This window comes from Sorex fumeus, unplaced genomic scaffold (assembly GCF_029834395.1).
Source record: "Sorex fumeus unplaced genomic scaffold, SorFum_2.1 ptg000037l, whole genome shotgun sequence".
NCBI lineage: Eukaryota > Metazoa > Chordata > Mammalia > Eulipotyphla > Soricidae > Sorex > Sorex fumeus.
The window spans coordinates 74,052,301-74,079,033 of record NW_026606094.1 but is presented as its reverse complement, the minus strand read 5'-3'; the positions used below and the strand labels follow the sequence as shown (position 1 = coordinate 74,079,033).

The following is a 26,733-nucleotide window of genomic DNA, read 5'->3' as shown; positions in this document are numbered from 1 at the left end:
AAGGTCTGCACATCGCCGTGAGCAGGGCCCCTGTTATCTTGGTGTGTGTAGGATTGTCATAGTGCCCTATTGCTCTTACCTCTAAGTACTGGAAAGTGAATGCCAGCTACAAATGGGTGAGAATTTAGATCCTGTCATGTTCTTTCTTTATCAAGATCACATGAAGGAAAACAAATTCTTTTTTGGTGGGCAGGGGAGAGGTGGGTGGGCACACTCAATGATGCTCAGGGCTTACTCCTGGCCTTGCACTCAGGAATTATTCAGGGGACCATATGGCATGCTGGGGATTGAACCTAGGTCAACTTCATGCAAGGCAAATACCTTACCCACTGTACTATGACTCCAGCCCCAGGGGAAAAAAATTCTTTCTTGTAACGTGATCTTACTTGTGAGAAGAAGCATTGGATGAATAGAAAAGAATCCTGGGAGTGGGACAGAAAGAACCATTACTTGCAGAGTGGGAATGAACGACCAGGTTTGACGGAACCCCTGGGAAGTGGCATTGGCTTCGTTTATAAGGAGTTTGGCACTAGTTCTTTGGTGTCAAGACTGCCTTCAGCTGAGCAAAGAGCTTTTCTCTCTTTGGCCCTGAATCCTTCTCCCAAGTCCATCCCAAGTTTAGGACAGCCCACTTCATCGTGAATGGCCTCAAGGGACACTGCATTGAGCTGCAGCTTTGAGATGCTGAGAGTCACACTGTTTCCATGATCAGCCCTGCTGCCTACCAGGGACCCTGAGGTGAATCCGGTGCTGATCAGCAGAGGCTGCCACTTCCTTATCATAAGCTTAGGTTCCTTCCCACTGCGGCGGTGTCTAAAGCACGCCTGCCCTCTGTCCAGTGGGGGTCTCTGTTGCAGAGAATGAGACCAACTTGACACACTCAAGGAAACAGTCAAGGACTGTCCAAGCTCTAGGGTCCCGGTGAACAATGAATAGTCTGCACACTTGATCTTAGCCAAAAGGTCGAGAAGTGATGCAGTGACCATACTGGCTATTTATTTTATGCACTATCTTTCCCAGGACGCTGGATCCTGACACATGAGCCATTGTTTACGTTTATCAGATGTTTAAGGATAGTTGGTGATTCACTGGGTACCTGCAGAGCAGAGGCTGGGGGATTTCACAGAGCCTATAAGCAGGCACCGTAAAGTATAAAGTCGTGACAGTTTCCTATTCTATCTTTTGCTATTGTGTGTGTGTGTGTGTGTGTGTGTGTGTGTGTGTGTGTGTATAGAGAGAGAGAGACAGAGAGACAGAGACAGAGACAGTCCTATTAGCAAAGAAGATGTCAGGACTTTGCAAGTGAGACGTGTGGTTACTTTAATTCTGTCAACTGCTTTAATATTTCACAAAGGGCCGGCCCGGGAGGGCGTGCTCCCCGGGAGATCTCGGGCGCTAACTCGGCGGAGCGGGCTCGCGTGTCCGCCCACCCGTCCCCGGGGTTTCCGCGCCGGGCCGCCGCCGTGTCATTGCTTTGGGGCGGGCGTCGGGGGCCGGGGGCGCCGCGGGGGCTCGGGGATCGGCGCGCAGACGGGCCCCTGCCGCGCCCGCGGGTGCCAGACCAGACGCCAGACGACTTTCTCAGTTGTCAGCCGAGCTGCGGGTAAGCGAGAGGGGGGCGCCGCGGTGGGTGCGGGGCGGGAAGGGGCCGGGCCGCCCTCCAGCTCCCCTAGGCGCGCGCGCCTGGCCCTCCTCTGCCCGTCCCCTGTCCCCAGGTCACTCTCTCCTTCTGGCCTTCTCCCCCCTCCCCTCCCCCCCCCGCCCCATCCTTCAGCTGTCACCAGATCGCCTCTGTGGCTTTGTTTTAAAAGAGAGAGAATCCGAGCAGAACCCCAGCAGCCCTGACCATGCCGCACGCCCGCAGCTGCCCCGGGGGGCCCCCACGTCCCGGGGCACCCCGGACCCCAGCCCGCACCCAGGCTGGCTTTTGAGGGCACCCGAGCGGGAGCGCACGCACAGAGCAAGTGACAGGCAGAGGCGCGCCCCGCGCACTGGCGGGGGCGGAAGGGGGAGGTCGGGAGGGCCCCCTCCAACTCTCCAGCCTCACCCCCGGCGGTGACCTGCAGCTATGGAGTCCCCGACCAAGGAGATTGAAGAATTCGAGAGCAACTCTCTGAAATACCTGCAACCCGAACAGATCGAGAAAATCTGGCTTCGGCTCCGAGGGCTGTAAGTAAATCTGTGTCTCTTGCCGCGTGTCCCTCTCCCACCAGTGTCCGTGGCCCTGCACGTCCCTTTAAATGCGATCCCCAAGTTCCACCACCGCTTTTCCCTCTTACAGTCACTGCACCCTTTTAGAGATGTGTCTTTTGCACTGACACTGCTTTCTGGGTTCAAGACACACTTTCCTGGGGACAAGGAGAAATTGTCCTTCAGTTTCAGTTGTAGGTGGCTTTTCTGGTTTTCTTTGCCCAGGGAGAAAAGTTTAGGAACACAGTAATCAAAGCTAGAGTTTTCCTTTGCAAAGTGCTTGCCAACATCTCAGTAGGTGATCCAAGAACATAATAGTAGTTCAAAATTCCACCTGCTTTCTTAGCCACTGAAATTCTCTTCTTCCTCTTCCCAGCCTAGTTCAACTTCTGACTTGCTGACAAGTAGATGCTGGGAAGATGGGGGTGTTTTTGAGTGAGTGGGGCTGTGGCACAGTTATTTGAGTTTCCTAGCATTATTTCACCATTCATTTTTCTGTCACCAGAATTCTCTGCATTTCTTTATTGGCTCCTGTTTGCTTTTGTGTGCTGGGAAGAGATGATCTGAAAATACAAGCTGTTTCCTAGAAAAGGATGTCATAAGCAATGAACTATTGGTCACTCCAGGTGTGAAGTTTTTGTATTATCTGTTGTGAATATACTTTGCTCTTCAATTAGCTAGGAATGTTGTAAAGATGCATTGGTTGCAAAGTGCATTACTACCAGCTACTTATTTCATGAGGTTTTTTGGCATCAGATATCTAGTGTTCAAAAATATATTCTCCATTCTTTTTCTACCAAAGTCAGAAGCAGGGGAAGTTTGTTTTGTTCCAGTTGATGTTTGCAAGAGCACACACCAGCAGGTGCATGCGTACACACACACACACACACACACACACACACACACACACAGCAAGTAAACATTTTTTTAAAGGCACTGGTCTATGTCAGCCAGTTTATCTAAGGGAAGACTACATCCCAATTAAGAGAATCAAAGGATTTCTATTCAGAAGTGCCCTATTCAAAATAAGGTAGTATGTGTTTCTTTATGGGGTCCCCGTTTAAAGTGAAGTTTATGAAAGTGCTTCTACCAACAGTCCAAGTGAGCTTGATGGCTGTTGAGCTGAATGGGAAGGCATGCCCATTCATTGATTTTTGTACAGTTCGACTGTTACAAGCAGAGACTTACACAGAAGTCTTGTCTTTACAGCTGGGAGGCTTTTGATGTTTGTTGTGTGAACACCTCTTTTGGTGCCTGCCACCAGCGCACGTGATATGTAACGAAGGTTACCACTGATCGTACAGAAAGTTTGTTGAATAGCAAAGTCTAGGCACAAGGGGTTGTCAAGCCTGGCTTGTGGTCATCAGAGCTGGAGGGATCTATGTGTTTACTCAGGAAAGCCTCCTCTTGGTTGTTTGACAGTTGTCACCAACTCCTTGGAGCTCCTCCACAGTGTGGGGCCAAATCAGCAAGACTGAGATGGAGCTGGTGCAGTAAAGCGTTTCTCACTTAACAGCACAGTCTTGTCGCTTTCACTCTTTCCTGTTCCAGGGTTCTTTCCCCCTCAGTGTTGAGGTGTGATAGATTCACATTTTTGTTTTTTAGTTCCTTGTGTCTACCCAGTACCTGGTGCTTTCAAGCATGAACAGTACAGGTTTTTCCTTCTCCAAATCCGTGTTTGGAAACTGTCTTGTTAGCCTTCCTACGGAAACACCTTGGCCAGCAGCAGTCCCAGGAGAGTTCTAGCTTCACTTTCTGATATGAAAAGGACATGTTACTCTTGTCATTTTGGTGTTTAGAAAAAAGTGTTAAAATTCTTACTACCACTTAAAAAAACACTGTTGTGTTATAATGAGCTGCCTTTTAAGACTCAGGAATCAGAGCACACGCTTGTTTATACAAGCTGAGATGACACTTTTGCAGCTCACAAAATTGGCACCCTTAGGAGATGGAAGTGTGTGTCTCCCTTAGAAAATGGAAGAGTGTGTCTCTTTGTTCACACGAAGTCTAGGCCTTCAGTAAGAGAAGGAAGCCATCATTCAGCATTTTACAAAGACCCAATAGTGGCATTAGGCATTTCCTATTGACTTGTTACCATAATACCCTCAGAGAAATGACTTTGTAAGAGATCACAAATTGTTGCTAATCAAGTTCAGCTTGTTTGAAAGTCAAATCGACAGCAAGATTCTCCCTCACCTGTTCTCTTCAATGTTATCTCTTTGGTATCTCCCTTATTGAGGTACAGCTGACTTTTTCCATCTCCACTAGAGTAAAAGTTCCTTGTGTTTCTTAAACCTCCAGTGCCTACAGTAAGCGCTCCATCAATGATGGAGGAAGCATAGAGACCGAAAAGTGAATAGTTTAGTGTTTGAAGAGGAAAAAATACAGATTTGGGTAGCTTATCAACCATATGACCATTAACTAGATGGGAGGAAGACTTTATGAACAGTGTTCCCTGAGTAGGGTAGTGGGGAAACATTGGGCAAGATGTGGCAAAGCTCTGGCTCTGTGTTTGCCGAAATTCTCTCATTTCTCTTGCTTCCTTCTCTTTCTGGGGAGAAGTGGTCTTACTTGCTGCAAGAGGATGATTGCCATTATTATTTGTCATGAATCTGCCACATAGGAGACTACAGAGAATAATCCTCTAAAGTTATTACCCTCATACTTAACCACCTTCCATACTCTGTTAGATCTATTTCATTTCTTTGTTAGGCTATTGTCTATTTCCTCCAAGTAGACTTGAAGCTCTGTGAGGGCAGGGATTGCCTCCTGGGAGAGAGTACCTTTTTAATACTCATTGAAAACACATGGCTGTTTCATAGGTTTCTCTAGGAAAAGCTAATAAAGAACTCAGCTTTTGAGCATCATCAGCTTTGAACAAGTGTCTTGAATATCGGAAATGTGAATTTGAGAGACTGTCACAGTTGAGATGACCCATCCTGTGATGGTTCCCCTAGCCTTTGTGTAGGTAGTGTGTTGCTATGAGCCCAGCTGTGGTTTGAGGGAGGTGCTATTTCTTTTTAAAAAAATTTTTTTTTATTAGTGAAACACCATGAGGTACAGTTGTAGATTTACAATTTTTTGTGCTTGGGTTTCGATTATACAATGATCAGATACCCATCCCTCCACCAGTGCCCATTTTCCACCACCATGGATAATATCCCCCCCACTCCCATCCCCCCATCCCCCCCGCCTCTGTGGCAGGGCAGTCCCCTGTGTTCTCTCTCTCCTTTTGGGTGTTGTGGTCTGCAAAAGAGGCATTGAGTGGCAAACATGTTCAGTCCATAGTCCACTTTCGACATGGAGGTGCTATTCCTAAGCCCGCCTTCACAGCCCTGCAACCGCCCATCCATGTGTTCCCATTTCCCAGTTTATAGCACTGCACTGCACTGCACTGCACTGTCCTCCCATTGTTCATCAGTTTGCTTGAGCAGGCCCATTGTGAGACTCCATTGTGAGACTTGTTACCGTGCTTGGCATATGGAATACGTCACAGGTAGCTTGCCAGGCTTTGCCTTGGTGGCTACATACTCTTGGTAGCTTGCTGGGCTCTCCGAGAGGGGAAGAGGAATCGAAGCCGGGTCAGCCTCATTCAAGGCAAATGCCCTGCCCTCTGTGCTATCACTGCAGACCCCCAACAGTCTATAGAGTACAAATATTGTTAGAGGGCTGCTGTGGCCTTAACCTTCCGGGGGAGCCACTCTGGGGTTTCCTGAAACTTCACTAGTCCTCCTTATGTAGTTGTGTAGTTCTTTCCTCTGCAGGAGTGGGTGGATTTTTTTTTCTTTGCTTTTTAGGTCACACTTGGAGATGCTCAGGGGTTATTCCTGGCTCTGCACTCAGGAGTTACTCCTGGTGGTGCTTGGGGGACCATATGGGATGCGAGAATCGAACCTAGGTTGGTCGTGTGCAAGGCAAACGCCCTACCCGCTGTGCTATCCCTCCAGCCCCTGGAATTTTTTTAAGGATCTCCCATTGGCTTTTTTTTTTTTTTGGGAAGGAATCTTCCAGTTGAGGGAAATATGACAAAGACTGAACTGGAAGAGTTCCCTGGAAGATGTGGGTAAACTCCACGGATACATGGATTTGAGTCATGACCTGTGCCTTGCGTCTGGACCAAGAGTTTTCCAATTGTCAGTCTGCTGGATGGTGTGACAAAATGGGACTGCTATACATTTTTCTTCAAACTGAGAAAGAACGAGTCTCACTTATTCCTTGGGATTCATTGCCACAATTGTAACTCAGCTATCACATGTGTACGTTGCCAAATGATAAAGCAGTTAAAATAGTAGATTTTTAAAATTTATTTAACATTCTATAAATGATAGTTTTTGCATTAACTAAATCTCTCACTGTCACTGTCACCGTCCTCCTGTTGTTCATCGATTTTCTTGAGTGGGTCCAGTAACGTCTCCATTTAACTAAATATTATTAATATAATAGGGTTAGGAGGTATCAGGGCAATAAACAGTCAAGTTTTTAAATTTTATCAACATCTTTCATTAGTGTGCAAATAGTTATCTTGCATTCATACACAATTAACACAGACACAATGAAGTCTGATTTATTGCGATGTCTATTGTTTATTGTTCTGAGTTTATTGTTTTATCTCACTTCCAAGATTTTCTACCACCATTGGCAATAGAATCTGCCCTCCCTAATCCAGGACAGAACAAATACAGGATTTTTACTTTCTAGTTGTGAGTCTCAAGTAAGACACAGACCCTGAGGGAACACTTGCCCGAGGGAACTCTTGCCCTGTGGTAGTTCTTATGGAATGTGTTGATTTTCCTTCTCCTGACTTTGTGAGTTGTGATTGCTGGTTCCATTTCCCATTTCCCAGAGATCTTTCTCTGATAGAGTATGGTGAGGTCAGCATTTGAAGAGAAGCAGAAGGGAAAAGGAGTGTTCCTCTGATTCTGACAGTTTCACTGACTCCAGGAGCCAGTTTAGTTCTGTTGATACTCAGACTGCCTAATGTTTGATTTCTCTGAGAGTTTTTTCACTTTTCCCACTAAGATCCTAAGGGTCTTTTATAAACTACACGGCTAATATACCGGGGGGCGGGGAGGGGCAGAGTGAGGCAGAGGAACTATTTCTTTGGTTTTATAATTCTTATTTGATTAGCCCTTCTTTGTATTTTCAATTGATTTTTCTGGATTTTAAAAAATACTATCATCAAAGTTTAGACCACATGAATTTACTCAGTTAACATTTACTCTATGTCCATTATGTGCAGCCTTTTGGATAAGTTTTCAGGGATGCAGAAGTAGGCAAGCTACTTACCATCCTTGAGCAATTTTTTTAAAAAAAATTTATTGAATCACCATGAGATAGTTAAAAGCTTTCATGTTTGGGTTACAATCACACAATGATCAAACACCCATCCCTCTACCAGTGCACATTTCGCACCACCAATTTCCCCAGTATATCCCCCCTTTCCCACCCTCCCCCTGCCTCCATGGCAGACAATAGTCCCCATATTCTCTCTCTACTTTTGGGCATTACAGAACTGTTCATTCACAATAGCCAAAATCTGGAAACAACCCAAATGCCCTAGAACAGATGACTGGTTAAAGAAACTTTGGTACATCTACACAATGTAATACTATGCAGCTGTTAAAAGGAGAGATGAAGTAGTGAAATTTGCTTATAAATGGATAGACATGGAGAGTATCATGCTAAGTGAAATGAGTCAGAAAGAGAGGGAAAGAGATAAAAGGACTGCACTCATTTGTGGAGTATAAAATAACAGAACATGAGGCTGACACCCAAGGACAGTGGATATAAGGGCCAGGAAGATTGCTCCATAGCTGGAAGCCTGCCTCATGAGCGGAGGGGAGAAGGCAGCTGGGATAGAGAAGGGATTACTAAGAAAATGATAGCTGGAGGAATCGTTTGGGATGGGAGATATCTTCAGAAAGTGGATAATGGACCAAGCAGACCAAACATGATAACCTCTCAGTATCTGTATTGTAAACCATAAGGTCCTTCGGCAATTTTCAGACTAACAGGAGATGTTGACTTGTATAGCTGGAAGTAATGGCCTACTTGCAGAGAGATTCATGGGAAGCTGGCTCTTCTAGAGAAGGCGTTAAGGGTGGGCAGGAAGCTGAGTATTTAGCTGAGTATTTAAGGGCAGAGTTCTTCCAATCATAAAGTGGAGGAAGACTGTGGTAGGGTATTTAAGATGTGGAAAAACAGCCTGTGCACAGAGTCAGGAACATGAGAAAACAAAAGAAGACCAAGAAGCTTCAGTAAAGAAGGTCTGGAGCGAGGGGCCCAGAGCCAGCTGGAGAGGATTTGCATTGTCTTCTAGATCAGAGGCCTTGCCAGTGAGAAGCTTTGTAACTATAGGGACGGATGTGAGAGCTTTTCAGGAGAGAGACACAGTAAGACTTGGACGATGGGAAAATGGGAGGAATTAGAATTAACAGAAACTCGTGAGTTTTTAGTAGGTTTATTCCCCAGGTGCTATTAACTTACATCAGTATCAGCGAGGGGGAAACAAGTTAGGCAGTTTGGTTGTGTGTGGGAACAGAATGAATGGGAGTAGAGACATGAGTTCACCATTGACACGACTGCATTGAGTGTTTTGGCTGGAAATCACTGTGGTGCATCCAACGAACATTAAGTTCTGTTTATCCAGATTCCAAACAACCGACATGTTTAAATAACCAAGGCTTTTCCTGCACTCTAGAGACACACTGAGTAAATCTAGTAGTGAAAAACCAATCTTTCAAAACTACTTCTACTTGTGTTTTAGGAGTAGTTACATTTAGACTAATACCCCATGCCCCTTTTTCCTGTAGAAGACTCTATGGGGAGTTGGGGGTGGGCTGGAATATCTTTAAATACCCCCCCCCCCCAAAGTTTACTGTATTTCATATAGTAGACCAGATGGTTGTTACTTGAAAACATGTAAGTACTGTCTACTTACAAATGAAGAATTGTGAACATTCCCACAAATAGGGATTTAATGTACTTTAGGGCCTTTTTACTTTTGTAAGTTAAAAGTAAAGGCCCCCCGTTGTTCATCGATTTGCTCGAGCGGGCCCAGTAACGTCTCCATTGGAGACTTTGTTGTTACTGTGTCTGGCATATCGAATACGTCACGGGAAGCTTGCCAGGCTCTGAAGTTAAAAGAATTTACAACTGTCATAATCAAGCTTTTATAAATGGAGTCTAGAACTGCCTTTCTGTCTATAAAACCACCAACAGAAATTAGTGTTTGTTAAAAAAGTGCAGGGATTGTTCAAAATACCCGTTTTGGGGCACCAATGCAAGGATTTCAGTGAAGATAGCTATAGCTAACGAGAACTCATTTCCAGTGCTCATGGATTTCAGTTGACAGTAGAACTGGTCCATGAACTGAATTGTCCCAGAAACGTCTCTGGCATTTTTCCTTCTGGGTTTTATATACAGACTTCAATCTTTTTCCATAATTGTCCAGAGAAGACTTTCAGTTCCTAAGGACCTCTTGTATTGACTTGAATTTTTGTAGTTGTAAACGACCAATAGCTGTTCTCCTAATAGTTGGGAGGAGAAATAAGAGAGAGGAGAGAGAGAAGGAATACTACTGATGTAAGTGGGAAAGGCCTATAAAAATCAGATGAGTCACTAAAGTTAAATTTGGAAGAAGATACAGTTTTTGTTAGGGTTATGTCTCATGGGGGCAAAAAATTAGGTGGATAGTTGAAACTGCTCTTTGGAGAATTTTATATAAAAATATCTGTCTCTTCCCTAATCATATGGATTTTTGTGAAGAGGGAGATTTTGTTAATCCTTGGGATATATGTACATATTAGCATTGTTGTTACAGCTGACAGGAAATACATTTGTTTTTAGTGTTTCTCTTTGATGTTTATCTAAATATGAGTGAGGTCCCCAGGAAGGACTTCACAAAAATCTCTTTCGTTCCCGCCCACATAGTTTTGCTATACTTACAACACAGCAAGATGCAATCAGTATATAGAGGAATAAATCATTTATGCAAAAAGTACTGGTTGGAGAAATACTACCATGCAAGTAGGGCTTTTACATTGCACACAGGTGATCTGGGTTTGATTCCCTGGCACCCGTATGGCCCCTAGTTTTTGACCCCAGTCTCTGCACTCAGGTGATCCGTGAATGAAGAGCCAAGAGTAAACCCTGAGCACACCTCAGCCACACCTGGGTGTGGCTTCCAAAAAAAAAAACCAAACAAAATACTACTTGTACTTCTATAGACATGGCATTTACTATTTTCTTTCTCTACAAAGAGACACTTTCTGGCAGACAACTGAGGCAGGGGTAGAAGAAAAGAAGTAAGAGAGCAGAGCCTTTTTGTATGTTTTCACTGATATCACTAATGAATTCAGTGCCCAACTTTGAGCAACAGATTTTTAACTAGAGGAAAAAAGTGTATGATCTACTGAAAAAAAAATCTTGCTTTCCAACAGAATTCAGATTCCTCCTTTGTTTGGATAGGAGTCCCCCACTGGAGTCCCTCAGAATGTAGTTTCAGTGCTGCAATTTTTAATCCAGATTCAGTAGAAAAGCAGGCACGAACTAGAGATACGGATTTCTGTGTCTGGCCTGCTGTATGCAGGCTGAGAAGTGGCCTGGGAAAGGCAGCAGTGAAGAAAAGGGCTTTGAAATGTGGGTGCTCTGGGTATAGTGTGAATTTTGTGAGTTGATCCCTTTCCATGTAGGACTCCTGTGGTTTAAACCTTGTCAAAGAGTCTCCTCTTTCCTCTGCCCAGAAAGCAGAACTTGATTCCTGGAGTGAGTAGAAAACGGATCATTTTATTTACTCTTTCTTAGATTTGCATTCTCTCATCTTCAGATGGATCATTCCCACCCTAGTTTCTCCTCACAAAGGCTTCTTCCATCTGATTCGAATCTCATCACCTTGACTGAACATATTAGGATATTGTTTTGTAAAGTTGCTGTCCCTGAACGTGATCTTTCTTTTTAAGAAGGCTAAATAAAGTGTCATGGGTGAGTAGGACTATTATCTGCAACAAAAAACCTAGCAGGAAAAATTCTTTAGAAGATTAGACCAAAGACAACTTCTCCCTAGTTGTTGCATTGTAGGTGAAAGTCAGTTTATGTCGTTGCATTATTTAAAATTTTTGTCTTGACATGCGTATTTGACTAAACAATAAAACAGAGCTGACGACTTGGATTTTAATTTTCCACCTCTTCAGCTAAGGAAAAACTATTTCATCATTTTCTCTGCTCTCTTCCTTCTTTTCTTCTATCCCTGCCTCAGTTGTCTACCAGAAAGTGTCAGGAGAAATTTTATTTATTGTCATTTTTCTTTTCAAAATATGGAAAGGCCAGTAAGCAATCAATACCTACCTTTGAAAATCAGGGTTTTAAAATATGCATCATGGAAATGAAGTAACTGGTAGAAATGATAAGGAAAGTGCAAGGACATATTTTTAACAATACCTGGATTTGTCCATGAAAATGATTTAAGACATTCAGTAGAAATTTTTAGAGATATACAACTTTGTTTTGTCTGTATTCCACATGCCAGTGGAAAACAAAAACAAAGGATCAGATCATTGTTCAGATCTGTGCTTATTTCATAGATGTGGTGTTGGTTTATTTATTTATTCTTTTTTTTTTTGCTTTTTTATTTTGGGGGGGTCACACCCAGTGATGCACAAGGGCTACTCCTGGCTCTGTGCTCAGGAATTACTCCTGGTGGTGCTTGTGGGACCTTATGGGATGCTGGGAATCAAAGTTGGGTTGGCCGTGTAAAAGGCAAATGCCCTACCTACTGTACTATCTCTCCAGCCTCCTATTTATTTTTTAAATTTTTTAATTTTAATTTCTTTTATGTAGGAGTACTGCTATTTATTCAGCCAGTGATTAGCTGATTGAATTGGGCATGAACTCCACCTTACTTTTTTTTTTATTTTTTATAATTTTATTTATTGAATCACCGTGAGAGCAGTTACAAAGCTTTCAGGTTTAAGTCTCGGTCATACAATGAAACACGCATACCTTCACCAGTGCCCATTCTCCACCACCAAAAACCCCAATATACCCCCATCCTTCACCCTCCCCCTACCTGTGGGGCAGATGATTTCCATATTACTCTCTCTCTACTTTGATTACATTCAGTATTTTGACACCAGATCCACCATTATTATTTGGGATTTTACCCCAACACTCAGATCTGCTGAAAAGGCAACAGTAGACAATTTGTTTTCTATTGCTGGTTAAGAATAACATATGATGTTGCAGTAGTGGCTGCACCATTTTGAAATTCCAAAATTTTAACACTTAAATCTGGAGGGATTTCTGTCCAAACGTGCTGGGTTCCAAGATTTGTTCCTGAGTCTCTGGGATCATGGCTGTTAAGCTGCTTGATCAGGAGCCAGAGAGGCTGTTCATGGGTGGTGACTCAGAGTCTCATTGGGGTGGGGAGGAAAGGGCTGGCTTCACCCCCATCTTGTGAGTCCCCACGTGTCTCATCACTGTGGGCCCAAATCTGACCAGTGGCCTCTGGAGGATGACGGCAACTGGGCCGCCAGGAGGAATAGGCCAAGGCATGAAACCTATTCCCACTGGTAACCTACTGCAGGGACTGGACACATTTCTGCCAAAAGCATTGGGTTTCGAGATTTGTTTCTGAGCCTCTGGGATCATGGCCGTTAAGCAGTTCGATCAGGAATTAGAGAGGCCATGACTCAGGTGGTTTGTGGGTGTGTCTCCCACATAACATAACTTTTGGCCATATACTTTCTTGGTAAACTTTGACCCAAGTTTTTGGGTTCTGGCCAAAGGTACAGCAGCAATTTTGGGGTATCTGGAAGTTAGAAGTCGTCATCAGGCTTCTGATGCACTCGCCTCACAGGTACAGATTGACCTGCTGGCGGCACCATACCACCCTATTTATTTATTCTTAAATTTTTAAATTTTATTTTTATAAAGCAGTCTACAATATTTGATTACATTTAATATTCGAGCACCAATCCCACCTGTGGTGGTGTTTTAACTTTGAACCCTTTTCTCCTGAGTGAGCTGCATGTGGCCTGAATGGAGAAGAATTCACATTCTATGTGGTGTTAATCTTAGTAATTTTTAAATGGGATTTTTTAATATGTATTTTACTTGAGTCCCTACTCTAACCTACTCTCCCAAAAGGGAGCTGGGAGCTGAGAGACAAGACTTTCTGTATATTGGCAGTGATGGGTGGCAGAGAAATGGGTACAGGGTAAGGAAAAACAGAAACTTCTTTCTTTGCTCTCAAATGTCCTAAGATATGGAGAACTGAGGAGTATTCAGTTTTTTAACTCTAGAAATAATCAATGAAATTTATTTTTCCCAGCAAAATTTGGAGTCCAGTTGCCTTCAATTGCAATAATTTCTTCCCCCTGCAAACTAGGGCTGTTGTTATAGTAGCTGGCTCTTAGTGAAATTTTCACCAGATGTCCTGCACTTGCTTTATGTTTCAGATTAGTTGTTACACTTTACTCTCACTCCAATACACACAAGAAATGAGTATTTTTGTTACCCATATTTTCTCTTTTTTGAAAAAGAACTGGGACTTCACTTAGTGATACCATCGTAGGGGGGTTGGGGGCTATGTCCTGTGTTTATTGACTTGGTGGTGTGGGTCTGATAGGTTGGCCTCAAACCTGGCATATTCATGTGAGCGGGAAGGACAATGCAGGGATGGGGATCAAAGTCAAGTCCTTAGACCAGCATATGCAGTACCCATTGCTCTATCTTCCTGGGCCCTGTTCTTATCCATCCATAGGTCACAAGTCAGGAAAGGAATGGCCAGGTGATATAAATAGCTGCAGGTGCCATGCAGCTTTTTGGACAGAGTAAGTTGGAGAATAGAAAAGAGCTCAAGTAGTGGTCACAAGCATGAGGTTGTCACGTGTCTCCTTAAAACAAAACAAAACAAAGCTCCAAGACACCCACAGAGAGTGGATGTGTACAGTAGAAGCACTGATGGGAACCGTGCTTTATAGCACTGCTGCACACCTCCCTCCCCAGAGGCAGCTTCTTTAGTCTGACCTCAGGCGTGGCTCTGCCTCCAGCCTGTATGTGGCCACTCCACATTGCCAGCTTTGCCCCTGGCACCTCAGCTCCTCCCCACTCTCTGTTTTCCACTTTAGCTCAGTGAACTACTGGTGTCCTGAGATTTGCAATGCATAGATGCCTAATAGTTCTACAGTTTGAACTTGCCCCTACAAGGGCATAAAAGCATTCTCTTTGTCGTTCAGGTTATGAATCAGGGATACATGGAAGTGCTTCACAAACAAAAGGCCCAGAATAAACTGGGTTGTTTCCCAACTTGCTTCCTGAGTCTCCATGGGAAGAACTCTTCATGTTCTATTGTGGAGTTTTCTTGTTTTTGTCTCGCAAACTTTTGTCTCCCTGTGAACTTCTTTGCATGATTTCATTGGTATTCTTTGAAAGCTTCAGGATTTGCTTTCTCTCTCCACTACCTTGAGGTTCTGTATCCTTAGAGAAGTGAGTTAAGCTCTCTGAGCTGTATTTCTGTCATGTATAAAGTGAGGCAGTCAAAAGGAGTTCTTTTATAGGATCAGAGGAGATTCTTGACTATTTTGAGCCCCATACTCTACCCATTAGATAGGATGACTTCTTTCCCCCGGTTTTCCTCATGCTACCCTAGCTCTCCTACAAGTCCAGTGCTGATGCTCATAGTGTTCTAACTACATTTTAGAATTTTAGAACTTCTTCTTAGGATCCGTAGCCACAAAATGGGTCTTGCTGAATTATTTTAAGTGCTTGTTGCTAGTAGATGCTGAAGAAGGAAGCTATTCTTATTTCTGTATTTTTGTTTGTCTTTGATTCTCGCAGTGCTCTTGGTAATACTTTTGTCGGGTCCTTAGCAATGCAGGGAGAATTCTGTCTAAGCCAGTAGCAAAGTCTGTCTTCTTCTGGTCTCTGAAGAACCCTCTGCTGATGAAGAGCATTGGGGTTCTGTGTAGGAGTCAGGGATATCCATCGAACCTGTCTGCCCTCTTGCCTTTGATTCTTGCACTCTCAGTGTGTTCCTCTCTAGTCTTCCCAGAGCCCCTTACTCCAGTGGCCAAAAAACAGCAATAGCCTAGTGTTGTCCAGGTATCCAGCTTATTCTGTTCTTCCTGTAGATGAAGCCTCTGGTCTTGGCTGCTTCCTGAGGGTGTGAGCTATGCGGATGACAGGATCCATTTGACAACTTTTGGCGGAGTACAAAGATACTGGGGTACAGTGAAGAACTGCACTGTAAAGAACTCAACTGCCTTGGGAGATTGGCATGCAGAGGTGTTATCTTATTTTTTATTACAAGCTTTGGGGGAGAGGCACTCTGTGTATGGCCACTTTACAGATGAAAACACTGAGCAAGAGAGGTTGAATAACTGATTTATAATGTGGAGCTAAGTACCAAACATTACTAGCTTGCACCAACGTGCTAGTCCCAGCCCACTCTGTTCTTTCCTCTACAGAGGATAAAGCTCCAACATAAAAGTTCTCCATATTTCATATAATCATATATATATGTGATGATATATGTGTACGTAATTGAAACTTGTGTATAATTTACATATCACACATTAGTTTTATATATATACCTTGTAATGAATCAATATCGTGTATTTTGCAAACTAAATCATCACAAAAGTCTTATAAATATTCACTTGCCATACATAGTTAAAACATAATTTCTTGTGATGAGCACTTTTAAGATATGTTCCTCTAGTAACTTTCAAATACATAATACGGTATTATGAACTGTAGTCATCTTACTGTACCTTACATTCCTAGGACCTACTTATTTTATCGTTTTTCTAATTATAATCAAAATCTTCATTATTGAAAGAAAAAGTGAGGAGTGATTAGAACTGAAAATAGAAGAAGTCATCCATTACCTTGCTTCCTTGAGGTCCTAGTTATCATTCTGCTCTGTTTCTTTCAGACAAATAGATATTAGTGCGCTGCTAGTCAAGTTCGCACTGTGGATTCTGTGTTACATGCTGCTTTTTCCATTAACACCTATCACAGCCACGGATGTTTTCATTTGAACAAATGTGTCTCAGGCCATCATGATACTGAATTTAAAACATTTGTGCCATTTAAAAAAGTGTGGCATACAGCCCTGTAAATTTGTGTCTTAGATTATGGGTGCAGTGACTGTAATGGAAATTCGGATGTGGAATTAAGGACCACCAGGAGGCTTTGCACTTTCTGGGGCTGCTCCAAAGAGATGCCCATTTTTCTCCCAGCATTTCTTTTCCTCTCCTCTCCTCCAGGAAGAGCCTGTCAAGACCTTTGTGGGTATCTTACAAGTCTACAAAAACCGTATCCTGGGAAAACTTTGGGTTTTTGAGACAACATGCTTTCTGACCATTTTCCCTTTAAATGTCAGCCAGAACAGATATCGCCTCCATCTGATAGATTACTGAGCCAGAAATCTAACAGATTTTCCTAATGCTTGATGAAAACTTCAAGTGGCAGAGTTGGGCTACAATTCCAACCACTTGGGCTTTTGGGGGGAAATGTTCTTCGAAAAGACTGAACCCACAATTGAGTCATTAGCCTCTTCCTAATGCTGCTGTCTCCTAATGCTAGAATTTCTCATTGTCTCCTTTCTTCTTTCTTTCTTTCTTTCTTTCTTTCTTTCTTTCTTTCTTTCTTTTCTTTCTTTCTTTGAAAAGGAGAGATAATTGACATATCAAATCTACATGATATGTCAATGATTTGGTATTTATATATATATTTGATAAATATATGTATAAATGCTAGATTATCACCACAAGAAAGTCTCATAAACATGCATTTCTACATGTAGTTAGAATGTTCTTTCTATCTTTAAAGACTGACCCCAGCGGGAATGCTACAAGCTCACAGAGGGAAAGGAAAATTACAGGAGTCATTGAATTCATGGGATATTGTTTATAACCATTAAAACTATGCTTATATACATTGACCACAGAACACTGTAATCTCAACAATCACTCCAGAAAATTCAGCTTTTAACTGGGCTTCAAAATCCACCAGCCTCATAGAGAAGCTTCCCCCAAGTATTTCAACTCCATACCCTTCATTGAGGAGTTTTCCTTTTTCTGTCCCTTGGCCAGCCAATAACCCTGTTCTGATGTGTGTTTATGCTTCTTTTCCTACAGGAGGAAATATAAGAAAACGTCCCAGAGGTAAGAGTGTCTTTCTGAAAAAGGGAGTTGATTGGCTGAATCCTTTGTGGCCAACTGTGTTAATGTCTGGCTTTCGATGGATATTCATTGTAATAAACAGCCTCTTGGTTCCTTCTCAGCAAGTTGCCTACTTTATTTTCAAATCGCTGCCTCTGTAACTACAAATTGGTTTGTGGCATTTAGTGTGACACAGGAAGTGAGTACCTTCCTATGAGAGTTCATCATAGTGTGGGGTAAAACGCTTGTCTCTGCTGTACCGCCATCTTAGTGATTCTGCTCAAATCTTGGCCTGGGGGTGCTGAGTTGGGGATGCAAAAGGTTTTGAATGAAGAGCCCAAAGGTGTCATTAAATACACTTTCACTCTTTGAATTTCCCCCTCTTAGTTTTTTGCTCAATTCACTACTAAAATGCTGTGATGCTGTTACTCCTTTTAGTGGTGGCCTTTTGACTAAAATATGAAAGGTATATATTTATATAAGTACTGTATCATCAGCTATGACTCTCTGTATGCCATTGCATGGGAAAATATGCTTTGCATGTAGACCCTTCAGTGAGAGGAACCTTGATCTGGGGTCAGATGGACCGTGACCTTCACTGATGAGGCTGTCAAATGATGTATTTCCATTATTTGCTTACTTACTGATGAGACTGTCAAATGATGTATTTCCAAGTTGAAACTGACTACTGGTTCTTTTGTGTGGGGCAGGGGTGGGCAGGATCTTTGAGATGGTGTAGGTGGCTCATATATTCAGCTACCCTGGCCAGTGGTGGGCCCTGAGGATACGATGTGGTGCTCTTTGTTTATGTGGTGCTGAGGGTGAAAGGTCACCCCAGCAGTGCTTGGAGCCTTCAGAGCTACACTCAACCTTCTTAGCAAGGCAGGTGCCCAAGTTCTTATGTTGCCTTCCCAGTCTCTGACTTACTGATTCTTTGCTTTTATTTTCGTGGGGCACATCTGGAGGTGCTCAGGGATTACTTCTGGGTCTGAGCTCAAATATCATTCCTGGAGGTGATTAGGGGACCACATGGGGTACTGGGGATCAAACCCAGGAAAGCTGTGTGCAATGCAAATGCCCCTGGGCTGGGCTATAGTTTTTCTCCAGCCCCCTGACTTAATTGGTTCTTTGGATGAGTGCCCTGTATGCCCCAGTAGAGAAGCATTTTTTCAGTGCATTAAAAAAACACTCTGGGGCTGGAGCAATAGTACAGCGGGTTGGGCGTTTGCCTTGCACATGCCGACCCAGGTTTGATTCCCAGCATCCCATATGGTCCCCAGAGCACTGCCAGGAGTAATTCCTGAGTGCATGAATCAGGAGTAACCCCTGTGCATCACCAGGTGTGACCCAAAAAGCAAAAAAAAATCTTATTAAAATGCCCTTTGATAAGTATTATCTGACTTGTAGGAAGAACATTTGTATTTGTGTATTATGCAGATTGAATGAACATGGTAAAGGGATTATGTGTCTCAGAATAGTCGAATAATGACAGGGCTTAGGAAATGTCATGCATTTCTTACTTACTGGCTCATTTTGTATAATGATTTTGTTTTTACAATTGTTTTCATTTGGTTAGAAAATAACACACAGAGGGTACTTTCTTTTCTCTAGAACCAACACATCCCTTCCAACTTCGCTCTTTATTCTCTAAGCTTTAGTAATAGCTTCCTGTAAAAGTTGTGATTCTAAAGGTCTGGATAGGATGATGGGCATTTTCTAAGAGAGCTTTGATCAGCTTCTAGTGAATATATTTGTCTTATCCATTTCCTCAAGAGTAGTTCTCATATGTGTCAAATAACTCAAGTCAAGTGGGACAAAGTGTGTTAAATTCAAAGTTCAGGAAGCCAGCTAGGTCAACAGGGAGTGAGAACGTATTGCATCCCTTGGAACCTGCCAAGCTGACTCATTTCTCTGTCTCTTTGCATGTGCTGTTCCTTCTTTCCCATGGGTACCCTCTTTTTTTTTTTTTTTTTTTTGCTAAATAATACTGTTTGAACTAGGTTGTCTTTTGTTTGCTATTTTGGCTATTTTTTTCTACCTTGAGTAATTGTTAATGTTTTGTATATTACACCTTTTTATTGCTTCTGAATCTACCATGGTGCTTGGGAAATAGTAATTAGCTCCTCAGCAAATGTTGTTGAATAAATCACTGAATGATTATTAACTGCTGTTCAGATGGACTGAACTCTTGAACTGATAATTTTTTCAGATTGTTGGTGATAGCTCCAGGGAGAGGTGCCACAGTTGAATTGTATAGAACTGCATGTGGAGTTAACTGGAGCATAAACTTAAGTTATTTTTCTTATTGTGTATATTCCCTATTTGATTAATTACGTAGCTCTTCTGAGGTTTTTTTTTTAAAGAAAATTGCCCAGTAACTTCCCGCAGGGTCAGGATTACAGTGGTCTGCCCCAAATGAAAACTGAAATATTTCTCATTCGTCTATTAACTGTGGAGAAAGTGTTCCCAAGCAGTATTGAAGGAGCCTGGGAGCCATACCTGGTGACATTCAGCCTGTGTGTGCTTCAGTGCTTGAGCTGATGGTATAGTATTGTTTGCCATGAAGCTATTGATGTGTTGGGGGGAATTTGTAGCATAGGGATTAAACTTGGAGCCTAGGGCATCCCCTCTCATTCTTTTCATAACAAAAGTAATGTTTTTCCAGAAGTAATGAGCTTACCATGGGGATGGGGGTGAGCAACTCAGAGGGAACACAGAGACAATGGTGGAAAGAATGGGCCACTCTGGTGGAGGGTGTGGTGTTGGAATGCTGTGTAGATGAAACCCCATTTTTTAAAAAATGTTTTATTGAATTACTTTGAGCTAACACAGTTACAAAGTTGATGAAACCCTATCTTGAACAGTATTGTAAATCATGGTGCTTCAAATAAGCACTGTAAGCACTGTCCTCCCGTTGTTCATCGATTTGCTCGAGCGGGCCCAGTAACGTCTCCATTTTTTTGAGACTTGTTGTTACTGTGTTTGGCATATTGAACACGTCACAGGTAGCTTGCCAGGCTCTGTCGTGTGGGCGATACACTCTATGTAGCTTGCCAGGCTCTTCGAGAGGGGTGGAGGAATCGAACCCGGCTCGGCTGGACTGGCTGCTCACAAGGCAAATGCCTTACAGCTGTGCTAGCAGATTAGGTGCTTAAATAAATTTCTTTCTTTTTTTTTTTTTTTTTTTTTGGTTTTTGAGTCACACCTGGCGGTGCACAGAGGTTATTCCTGGCTCATGCACTCAGGAATTACTTGTGACGGTGCTCGCGGGACCTTATGGCATGCTGGGAATCGAACCTGGGTCAGCCGTGTGCAAGGCAAACTCCCTGGAGCTGTCATATTGCTCCAGCCCCCAAATAAATTTCTTTAAAAAAGGTATTGTCAGCTGCTCTAGTCTCAATCACCTTACATTAAGGAGAAATTGTTCAGAATATGCTTAATGCAAATGCCAACGTTGTAATCTTGTTGCGTAGTTCGGTAGACACATTGCAAAGAGATAGTTGCTTCTACCATTATTTGTTTTGTTTTAGTTTTCTTTGTTATTTTTGTTTTGGCAAGCATTAGAAGTTCCCTGTTCAGTCTAAAAGACCTAGTGTCTTTTTGTTTTAATTGATTGCATATGATTTAATAGATTCAGATGTAGAATCACTAGTAAGGCTTAAAATCTACCGTGAGGTTTCCACAATGATACTTTCAGATGACTGCTTTACTCATACCTTTTCTAATTTAGCATCGTCTCATAGGTCCTATGGCTTCCAAATGAAATCAGTAGTCCAAAGTAGTGATACAGTACTTTGTTATTAAGTGTAAATGTGTATGGATTGTTGAGAGGAAAGTAGCTAAAACTTCAGAATATTTCCTAGAAGGCCAAAAAGATAGTATAGTAGTAGGGCATTTGCCTTATACACACCTGACCCAGGTTTGATCCCCAACCACTGCATATGGTCCCCAGGACACTGCCAGGAGTAATCCATAAACACAGAGCCAGGAGTAAGCCCTGAGTACTGCTGGATGTGATCCCAGAATCATAAAAAACATTCTAGAGGTTTATATACTTTTTCTAAATACAGTGAGGGATGTAATCACTCAGGTTCTCAGGTTAGAATTTCCAAGTTTTCTAGATTTTGTTGTACTTTTTTTTTTCCCCTTTATTTTATTTTATTTTTTTTAAAGTTGTAGATTTACAATTTTTTGTGCTTTGGTTTCAATTATACAATGATCAGATACCCATCCCTCCACCAGTGGCCATTTTCCACCACCATGGATAATATCCCTCCCACCCCCATCCCCCCATCCCCCCGTCTCTGTGGCAGGGCAATCCCCTGTGTTCTCTCTCTCCTTTTGGGTGTTGTGGTCTGCAAAAGAGGCATTGAGTGGCAAACATGTTCAGTCCATAGTCTACTTTCGACATGCATCTCCCTTCCTGGGAGGATCCTCCAAACATCCTTTATTTGGTGCTCCCTTCTCTATCTGAATAGCCCTTTCCTCTAGGATACCCGGCTGGCCTCTAAGTTATGGAGTAATCCTCCTGGTGCTGATCTCAGCTATTCTTGGGTATTAATCTCATACTTTGTTACTTTATATCCCCCAGATGAATGCAATCTTTCTATGTCTACCCCTCTCTTTCTGACTCATTTCGCTTAGCATGATACTTTCCATATTGTACCACTTGTATGTAAATTTCATGACTTCATCTTTTCTAAGAGCTACATAGTACTCCATTGTGTAGATGTACCAAAGTTTCTTTAACCAGTCATCTGTTCTTGGGCATTCAGGTTTCTTCCAGTTTCTGGCTATTGTAAAGAGGGCTGCAATGAACAAACAAGTGCAGATGTCACTTCGACTATACATTTTTGCCTCTCTGGGATATATTCCCAGGAGTGCTATTGCTGGGTCAAATGGGAGCTCAATTTCTAATTTTTTGAGAATCGTCCATACTGTTTTCCAGAAGGGCTGAACCAGTGGACATTCCCACCAACAATGAAGGAGTGTCCCTTTCTTGCCACATCCACGCCAGCATCGGTTGCTTTTGTTCTTTTGAATTTGGGCCAGTCTCTGAGGTGTGAGATGGTATCTCATTGTGGTTTTGATCTGCATCTCCCTGATGATTAATGATGTAGAACATTTTCTCATGTGCTTTTTTGCCATTCGGATTTCTTCTTTGAGAAAGTTTCTGTTCATTTCATTGCCCCATTTTTGGATGGGGTTGGATGTTTTCTTCTTGTGGAGTTTAACCAGTATTTTGTATATCCTGGATATCAACCCCTTGTCAGATGTGTATTCGGTGAATATCCTTTCCCATTCTGTAGACTGTCTTTGTATTTTGGTCACTGTTTCTTTGGAGGTGCAGAAGCTTCTTAGTTTAAGATAGTCCCATTTATCTATCTCTGTTTTCACTTGCTCGGCCAGTGGCGTGGCATCTTTGAAGATACCATTAGCTTCAATGTCATGGAGGGTTTTGCCAACTTTATCTTCAATGTACCTTATGGTTTCTGGTCTGATGTTGAGGTCTTTAATCCATTTTGATCTTACTTTTGTACATGGTGTTAGGCAGAGTTCTGAGCCTATTTTTTTGCATGTAGCCGTCCAGTGATGCCAACACAATTTATTAAAGAGGCTTTCCTTACTCCACTTCACATTACTTGCACCTTTATCAAAGATTAGATGAGCATATGATTGAGGAGAGATGTCAGTGTATTCAACCCTGTTCCATTGGTCTGCAGTTCTGCCTTTGTTCCAGTACCATGCTGTTTTAATTATTACTGCTTTGTAGTACAGTTTGAAGTTCGGGAGGTTGATTCCTCCCATTTTCTTTTTCCCAAGAATTGCTTTAGCTATTCGTGGGGGCTTATTGTTCCATATAAATTTCAAGAGTGTTTGCTCCATTTCTTTGAAGAATGTCATGGGTATCCTTATAGGGATTGCATTGAATTTATACAATGCTTTCGGTAGTATTGCCATTTTGACAATGTTAAGTCTCCCGACCCATGAGCAGGGGATATCTTTCCATTTCCTCATGTCCTCTTTTATTTCCTGAAGTAGCGTTTTGTAGTTTTCTTTGTACAGGTCCTTTACTTCCTTAGTTAAGCTGATTCCTAGGTACTTGATTTTCTGGGGCACAATTGTGAATGGGATTGTTTTTTTCATGTTGCTTTCTTCTCTCTCACTGTTTACGTATAGGAAAGCCATGGACTTTTGGGTATTGATTTTATAACCTGCAACTTTACTATACGAGTCTATTGTTTCTAAGAGTTTTTTGGTGGAAGTTATTGGGTTCTCTAAGTAGAGTATCATATCATCTGCGAATAGTGAGAGCTTGATTTCTTCCTTTCCTACCTGAATGCCCTTAATATCTTTTTCCTGCCTAATCGCTATTGCAAGTACTTCCAGTACTATATTGAACAGCAGTGGAGAGAGTGGGCATCCCTGTCTCGTCCCTGATCTTAGAGGGAAGGCTCTCAGTTTTTCCCCATTGAGGATGATGCTTGCTGTAGGCTTGTGGTAGATGGCTTTAATTATGTTGAGGAAGGTCCCCTCTATACCCATTTTGGCTAGGGTTTTCATCATAAAGGGGTGCTGGATCTTATCAAATGCTTTCTCTGCATCTATTGATATGATCATATGCTTTTTATCTTTTCTTTTGTTGATATGGTGGATTATGTTGATTGATTTCCGAATGTTGAACCATCCTTGCATCCCTGGGATGAATCCTACTTGGTCATGGTGTATGATCTTTTTGATGAGTAGTTGGATTCTATTTGCTAGTAGTTTGTTGAGGATCTTCGCATCTGTGTTCATCAGGGATATCGGCCTGTAATTCTCTTTCTTTGTGGTATCTCTGTCTGCTTTTGGTATCAGTGTGATATTTGCTTCGTAGAAACTGTTTGGAAGTGTTTTTGATATTTCAATTTCGTGGAAAAGCTTAAAGAGTATTGGGAGTAAGTCCTCTTTAAAGATTTGGAAGAATTCACTAGTGAATCCATCCGGGCCAGGACTTTTGTGCTTGGGGAGACTTTTTATTACCATTTCAATTTCCTTGATGGTGATAGGTCTGTCCAGGTATTCCAGGTCTTCTTGGTTCAGCCTTGGGAGTCTGTAGGAGTCTAGGAATTCATCCATTTCCTCGAGGTTTTGATGTTCCGTGGCATAAAGCTTCTCAAAGTACTCCCTGAGGATCCTCTGAATTTCTGTGGTTTCTGTTGTAATGACCCCCTTTTCATTTCTGATTCGGTTTATTAGGGTTTTCTCTCTCCCTTTCTTTGTGAGTTTTGCTAGAGGCTTATCGATCTTGTTAATTTTCTCAAAGAACCAGCTCTTGGTTTCATTGATCTTTCGGATTGTTTTTTGGGTTTCCATCTCGTTAATCTCTGCTCTGAGTTTTATTATTTCCTTTCTCCTGTTCGGGTTGTGCTCCTTTTTTTGGTCCTTCTCCAAGCTCTTAAGCTGTGAGGTTAGGTTACTTATGTGTGCTCGCTCCTCCTTCCTGAGGAATGCTTGTAGAGCTATAAACTTTCCTCTAAACACAGCCTTTGCTGTGTCCCATAAGTTTTGGTAACTCGTGTTCTCATTTTCATTCGTTTCTAGGAATCTTTTGATTTCCTCTTTGATTTCCTGTCTAATCCACTCGTTGTTCAATAGTGCACTGTTTAATTTCCAGGTGTTTGATTTAGTTTTCTGTTTTTGTGTGTGATTTACTTCTAATTTCAGCGCATTATGGTCTGAGAAGATTGTTGATACAATCTCTACCTTCTTAATTTTATGGAGGCATGTTTTGTGGCTCAGCATGTGGTCTATCTTGGAGAATGTTCCATGTACGCTTGAGAAGAATGTGTATTCAGCTTTTTGTGGATGAAGTGTCCTGTATATATCTACTAAGTCCCTTTCTTCCATTGTTTCCCTCAAATGAAGTATGTCCTTGCTAAGCTTGAGTCTGGTTGATCTATCAAGAGGTGACAAAGCAGTGTTGAAGTCTCCCACTAGTATTGTGTTGCTATTGATGTCTTTTTCCAAATCTATGAGTAGTTGTTTTAAGTACTTTGCTGGTCTCTCATTAGGTGCATATACATTTATTATTGTAAGTTCTTCCTGTTGTACAGATCCTCTGATCAATAAGTAATGGCCTTCACTGTCTCTTATGACCTTCCTCACTCTGAAATCAATGTGGTCTGATATAAGGATGGCTACCCCAGCTTTTTTATGGGAGCTGTTTGCCTGTAGGGTTGTTTTCCAGCCTTTGACTCTGAGTCTGTGTTTGCTTTGACTATTGAGATGCGTTTCTTGCAGGCAGCAGAATGTTGGGTTCAATTTTCTAATCCATCCTGCCACTCTATGTCTTTTAATTGGTGCGTTTAGCCCATTGACATTGAGAGAGATTATTGTTATGGGATTTTGTCCCATTGTTATGTTAAAATTGGGTGTATTTGAGGGGCCTTTCTTGCCTTAAAGTAGCCCATTTAGTTGTTCTTGTAACCATGGTTTTGAGTCTATGAAGTTCCTGAGCTGTTGTTTGTCTGTGAAACTGTGTGTTGTTCCTTCTATTATGAATGAGAGTCTTGCTGGGAAAAGTATTTTGGGGGAGGCATTTATTTCATTGAGTTTTTTTACTATGTCCCACCACTGTTTTCGGGCCATGAGGGTTTCATCAGAAAAATCAGCTGTGAATTTTAAGGATGCTCCTTTGTAAGAGATTTCTTTCTTCGATCTTGCTGCTTTCAGAATTTTGTCTCTGTCTAAGGTTTTGGTCATTTTGATCAGAATGTGTCTTGGGGTATTTTTATTCGGATTTCTTCTAGCTGGTACCCTTCGGGCCTCCTGAATGTGGTCACAAGTTTTCTTCAGCTCTGGAAATGTTGTAGCAATGATTTCTTTGACAGTTTCTTCTTCATCGAGGTTTTCTTCCTGTCCCTCTGGGACTCCAATAATTCTTATGTTACCCCTCTTGGCTTCATCACGATCTTCTCTTGCCATCTGTTCCCGAATTGTGAGTCTCTTTTCCATTTTCTGCTCTTTTCGGGAGAGTCTCTGAACTTCATCTTCGAGCTCACTGATTCTGTTCTCAGCCGCTGTTACTCTGCTGCTGAGGCCTTCCACTGAGCTTTTCAATTCGCCTACGAGATTTTTCAGGTCTGACATTTCTGATTGCATTTTCCTCATTTCTGCCTTCAGATCCTCTTGTCTTCTATTGGCATTGCTTTCCATTGTTTCTTTTAATTCCCTAAGCATCCTAAGTAGCTCCCTTCTGAATTCCTTGTCAGAGAGGTTGTCTAACACTACAGTACTGTTGGTGTCATCTGGGCTAGACTCTTCAATATGAATGTTTGGTGGGCTTTTGCGTTGCTTTACCATTGTGAGAGGTGTGGTTTAGTCCTTCACGTTC

General features: G+C 42.3%; 1 protein-coding gene across 7 annotated transcripts in view; it reads left to right on the top strand.

The window, feature by feature from the left end:
• PDE1C (phosphodiesterase 1C) overlaps positions 1-26,733 on the top strand; it is a 661,768-nt gene that overhangs the window by 330,992 nt on the left and 304,043 nt on the right. Inside the window, exons 1-3 of one of the 7 annotated variants that reach the window (XM_056117977.1) lie at positions 1,477-1,603; positions 2,067-2,169; positions 17,334-17,360. The exons of 5 other annotated variants lie outside the window; for them this stretch is intronic. In XM_056117977.1, coding sequence (XP_055973952.1) covers positions 2,069-2,169; positions 17,334-17,360 — 128 coding nt within the window. In that variant the 5' untranslated portion in view covers positions 1,477-1,603; positions 2,067-2,068. Of the gene's footprint in view, positions 1-1,476; positions 1,604-1,825; positions 2,170-17,333; positions 17,361-26,733 lie in introns of those variants that run through there. One more of the 7 variants, XM_056117981.1, reaches the window with a different exon arrangement.